The sequence below is a fragment of the Lagenorhynchus albirostris genome, chromosome 17 (genome assembly GCF_949774975.1).
Source record: "Lagenorhynchus albirostris chromosome 17, mLagAlb1.1, whole genome shotgun sequence".
NCBI classification, from domain to species: domain Eukaryota; kingdom Metazoa; phylum Chordata; class Mammalia; order Artiodactyla; family Delphinidae; genus Lagenorhynchus; species Lagenorhynchus albirostris.
In genome coordinates, this window is record NC_083111.1 from 63,064,183 (window position 1) to 63,070,182 (window position 6,000).

Genomic DNA, 6,000 nt, shown 5'->3' on the forward strand with positions numbered 1-6,000 from the left:
TTAGTTCCAGGACTTCCATCCCACTTTTCCAACTGCTTAGAATGCCCTCCACGGCTATGTGAATCACGACTGATAAGTTCCATTTCTGGCAGCAACACCTCTGAACCAACATGTGAGGGTTGCTTAATTTGAAGATTAATAGAATTGGGCAGTTAGATGGGTGGCGGTATCAGAGTCAACATGTACACTAATCCTGTCTAGATTGACACAAGAGTTTAACTAGCTTGCATGCAACATCTTTTAGGAACGGAATGAATAGTGATAACCTTAGGGCAACCAATCACAGAAACTGAGTTCCCCACGATAAAAGATAAGAACCCTAAGCTCTCATGATCAATGACACTCGCTCCCGCTGTAGTGGTCCATGGTCTCTTCACACCCTCCTAACATTTGAAGGTTTAACCTCTGGATGGAAACTCTGGACCTCAACGCAACTGTATATCTTGTTCTTGGTTCTATCCAGACTATCAATCTATCCAACCACTGGAGAGAGAAACGGAGTACGCTTACATCTACAAGACTATTAAAGAATCATCACAGCCATCCATCTAAAGCTTTAGGCACGGAGACATTTTACTCCTACAGAAGGATGTGTGTGTGTGTGTGTGTGTGTGTGTGTGTGTGTGTGTGTGTGATATGTGTATTGTTAGAAAATTTTGGCTTAATTAAACTGAATTAATTTTATATTGAATATGGTTATCCACTTGAATATAAATATAATGTAAATGATTTGAAATGGCTACCTGTGTTTGGTTTTTGCTTATTGTATCAAAGACAGCAGTCAATACAAAATGATTCACTGAAGGGCTTAGACTGCCTGTAGCTTTTCCATTCACCCATCTCCTTTCTGCCTATTCATTTATGCTACTTTTTCCAAGCCCATTCTTCAGCATTTACGCTTACAGTTTATTCCACATTCAAGGTTTTCTGCACTTGTTTAAATTTTATAATTTTGTTGCATGGGAATTTCTAGCTTGCCCTTTCAGAGCACAAGGCAGACATTTTATTGAATATTTACTGAAGGAATAGATACTGGCCAAATGTTCAGTGAGTTGAGTGAGAGATTGACCGAATGCTTAGAATGAAGAGAACACAACCACAAAACTTTGACATGTGTCGATAAAATTGAACTCAACATTCAGCACATGCAAAACAAATACATGAATGTAACCTAATGTTATAAAGGCCCATTAGCTTGTACATTTCAAATTTTAAAATTACATAGTAAGATAAGAGGAGATTGGCTCTTCCCAACTTGTAGATGAGAAACACGAAGCAGAATGCAATGATTTGACTGAGCTTTTTTCCACTTAATTTCATTGCCTGTTAAAAATGACGGGAAAAAAAAATGACGGAAACATTAGTGGAACAACTTTGTGCTGATTCACTCAAAAACTCGTCCTCAAGCCATTGTGATTTCTCATTTCTCTTTTGGATCAAGTATTTTTCTGTCTGCAATGAAGCAGAAGTGTAAAATCAATTAAGAAAGATGGAGACTACTGCAAGTCTGGATCAGAGAGAATTTTTTCACCCTGACTTGCAAGGGAAACTCATTATTCCTTGATGAGGTGCTTTCCTTTGTTTCAAGCTTCAAATTTAACACTTACAAAAAAAAAAGAAAGAAAGAAAACGGTTTGGGTTATAAAATAATATTTCACACAGTATTAAAGTTGAGAGATGAGAAAGAAGACAAAAAATTAATATTTATTGTTACTTAATAGAGGTTTTTAAAAGTTCAGAATCAACATTTTGAAAGACTGACTTCTAAGTTACAGAAAATAAATGGAAAAGGTTGGGGTGCTGTTGCCAGGCCCAAGCTACTCAAATTCTAGGCAAACTGACACTGCAAGTTGCTGACTCGTATGGTTTTTGACTGCTATGGGTATTCGTGTTCTCACCCAGAGCACAGGGGTATGAGAAATCTATATAAAAGTCAATAATTTTTAACCTCCTGTGGTAGACACAATAATGACCCCCAAATGTGTCTATGTCACAATCCTTAGAACCTGAGAACATGTTACTTTGTATAACAAAAGGGACTTTGCAGGTTTTTTTTTTTATTTACAATGTTGTGTTCCTTTCAGATGTATAACAAAGTGATTCATATATATATATATATATATATATATCTGAATATATATATATTCTTTCCATATTCTTTTCCATTATAGATTATTACAAAATATTCTATATAGTTCCCTGTAGGTCATTGTTGTTTATATTTCTTTGTTTTAACTGACAATTTTTTTTTTTTTTTTGCTGTACGCGGGACTCTCACTCGTTGTGGCGTCTCCCGTTGCGGAGCACAGGCTCTGGACGCGCAGGCTCAGCTGCCATGGCTCACGGGCACAGCCGCTCCACGGCATGTGGGATCTTCCCGGACCGGGGCACGAACCCATGTCCCCTGCATCGGCAGGCGGACTCTCAAACACTGCACCACCAGGGAAACCCAACTGACAGTTTTTAAACTATTAAGAGGGAGTATTTTTTTCATATTCTTATTGGCCATTTCTCTTTCTTCCTTTTTGAAATGGCTGTTCATGATCTTTGTACATTTTTCTATTGATTTGTTTACATTTTTCATACTAGTTTATTAGAATCTCTCACAGGTTAACAATATTAACACTTAGTCATATAATTTGCAAATATCGGTACAATTTGTTCTTTCCCTCCTTAGTTCATTAAGATTTTTAAATGGAAATTTTTTTTCTTATTTGTGTGAGATTAAAATTTTGTTAAGTCTTTCTTTGGTGACATATTTAGAAAATGTTGTTCCAAGGTCACGTATACATCCCTACCTATTTTCCTCCAAAATTTATTGGCTTTACTTTTTCATTTAAATGTTTTATCCACCTGGAATTCATTTTACCATATGATGATGTCAGCTAGAGATATAACTCAATTTTTTCTAAATTGTTAGCCAGTTGTACCAACACCATTTACAGAATAAATCAAAAACTTCTTGTGATATAACATCATAGAATTCATGCAGTTAATATTTGAGTATTTCCCCCAGTGGTGGTGCCCCCTTCATTCTCAGGTGCTCAGTATCCTCGTAACTTCTCTCTTCTCCTACTAGAAACTGCTCTCAGGAAAGAGTCTCATAAACTCATTTTCAATACCATCTCCAAGTACTGAACACCCTCTAATAGGTCAGGCTCTGAGCTAGGCTTCTGAGGATACAGGACTGAACAGCCACAGACCTTATCTTCAAGAAGTCTATAGTTTAATGGTGAGACACACAAGTAGAAGCAGCAAGAGTTTTAAGGTGCAATAGTAATATTAAAATTTACAGCTATTTGTTGAACGCTTACTGTATGCCTCTCTAAGCTAAGTACTTCACAATCATCTCATTTCACCCTCAGGACAATGTAGGGACTACACTGATTCTCATTTTCACCACCCACTCTCCCTTTACATGCGATTAAAGGAGCAAATGCTTCAGATGTTGAGATTGACGGACATGATGCCATTTTTAGTCCAAGCCAGTAGTCCGTTCTGAGAAAATATAAAACTGAGAAATTTGTTGACAAAAACAAGGCGAGGGAAGAAATCTGTAGGTCGTCTCTACAGTTGAGCCCCGGCTTTCGATGACCCGCAGAAGTTAACTGCATCCCCTAGACAACTACACAGCATTGTGGATTCTGCAGCGACCAGGAGCCACTACAGATCCCACAAGTTGTGTCTTACTGTTGCTCAACCGGGCTTGCAGCTCCTCCAGGCCAGCAGCTTCTTTTTCAGTTACTCCGAGGCCAGTGCCAGGTATGTGTGCAGCTTCATGGCAAAGGGCACCAGCTCCTTCTATTTCACCAGCACTGCCAAGGTTGGAGGGAGTGAGGGACTGATTTATATTCTGATTTGCCATTCTGCTCCACTTCATGTCTAGCTCACGTTCCTGACTGCCAGTCTTACTCACCTACGATGACTTGGGCCCAGATGCAGAGGCAATAGGCTTTCACTTCTTCGACAGCGCCTACAACCGTGTAAAATCAAATCCCCATCATAAATCCTTTATGCCATGTCACCCAAAGTGCTTCTGTTTCTCTGCTGGAACACTAACTGATACAATATGTTTGAATGTTACATAACAAACATGGGTTAGTGGTAGCCTCTGAGGAGGGAGGTGGGAGAATGAATTGGCTATAGTTGAACAAGGTCTTCAATGTTATTTATGGAATAAAATAAAAATGTGTGCACAATGTATTTGTTACAGCAAATTATATATTATAAAATTGTGTATATTATACTCAGTTATAAAATTGTATAGTTATAATAAATTATAAAATTGTAAATTAGGCTGATTGCTGAGTACACAACCTTTCTTCTTTTCGATTTCTTCATCTGTAAAATAATAGGATTAAATTATATTTATGTGTCTTCTAGGTCTAAAAATTCTTGAGCTTCATCAGTACAATCTGTTGATTTATCATATGTCAGGAAATAAAATACCTGTTCTCAAATATTTGAAGACCATCATGGAAGATGGGGATCTGCTTTAAACTATGTTATTTTTGAGAGCAATGGGTTATATTCAATATGAGAAATAATTTGCCACCAATTAAAATTGCCCACCAAAAGAAGAAGATGACTTTGGGGTAATGTGTTCTCTCTTCCTGGAAAAATCCAGGCGAAAGACAGATCATTATTTATCACGGAAGCTACTGAAGAACTTACCATCATGGGAGAATGATCAAGCTGGATGGCCTCTAATATCTCCCTGAACTTGAACTGGCTAGGTTTTTTGCATAAATATTTTCCATTTAAACTATTAGCTTAGATGGTTACCAAAGAATAACCCCGGTCCAATTTTTTTTCAATCATAATGGATATAGCATTACAGTTTGTAATAGTTGATCAGGGCATACACAATTCCTTGCTTGTGAATTTGAACGTGTAGCCAGGAATAAATAGCACACAGTATGTGTAATGCAATCTTAAAAGTGTTTTATTGGAACAATTCTTAGACCTCATACAAGAAAATGAAAAAACAAGAAATGTAAATGAATGTGATGTCAGACTGATGAGGCAAGTCTCCAGAGATCCTTGGAAGTTCGAATGGATTTTAAAATTCATTATGATTGAATTATAAAATAAATGAAAACCAGCAGGGTTAAATATGAGGTTGATGAGAGCAGGAAAAGAAAGTTCTTTGGATACCCATGACGGCGGACAAGTTCATGTTCACCTCCAGGACAAGGAGAGATTTTCTTTCAGTCTCTTCCCTTTCAGTGTTTACTAGTCACCAGGCACTGTGCTGGTCACTTGAAATACAAAGACCAAGAAAACACAGAATCAATCATTTAGAAGTTCGTGCTTTCAAAGCAGGGGCAGACGTATACAACTGGTACTCATAATAATAATAATACTGTAATAGCTAAAGCCACTTGAGCATTAACCATGTGCCAGACACTTTTCTAAGCACTCTACTGAGATTAACTCATTTCATTCTCACACCAACCCTATGAGGTAGATACTGTTATAATACCTGTGTTACACATGCTGAAAGCGAGGCACAGACAGGTTTAGCAGCTTACTCAGGTCACATAGCTTCTTAGTGGCAGAGCCAAGATTCAAACCCAAGCAGTTGTAGATCAGAGTCTGTGCTACTGACAATACACCTTATTGCCTCTTTCAACGTGGTGATATTTCAGGGCTAAGAAGTCTAGAGATTGATACTTTAAAAATCTTTATGGTTATTCTTGTTGTTGTTTTAATAAGCTGTTGTTTAGTAGCTTTGAAAATAGAGATTTTCAGTACATAGCTGAAAGAAGATAGGGACGTTCCATACAATTTAGCACAGATTAAGGCATAGACATGTGTGTATCTGATAGTTCAGGTCTCAAGAAACTTATTAATGGCAAAATTCATAGCTCATTTCAATTTTATACCTATTGAATAGCAACACCATACCAAGCATTGCTTGGGGAAGGGTGGAAGGATAAAAATAAGAGAAATTTCTTGACTTTAGGAAGCTTAAACTCTGATAGGTAAGATGAGCCA

General features: G+C 37.4%; 1 protein-coding gene across 1 annotated transcript in view; it reads left to right on the forward strand.

The window, feature by feature from the left end:
- The window catches only part of MAL2 (mal, T cell differentiation protein 2), a 100,415-nt gene extending 96,412 nt beyond the window's left edge, over positions 1-4,003 (forward strand). The window contains exon 4 of the mRNA XM_060128275.1: positions 3,887-4,003. Within this exon, the coding sequence (XP_059984258.1) occupies positions 3,887-3,925 (39 nt within the window). The 3' untranslated portion in view covers positions 3,926-4,003. The remainder of the gene's footprint in view (positions 1-3,886) is intronic.
- Positions 4,004-6,000: the final 1,997 nt, after the last annotated feature.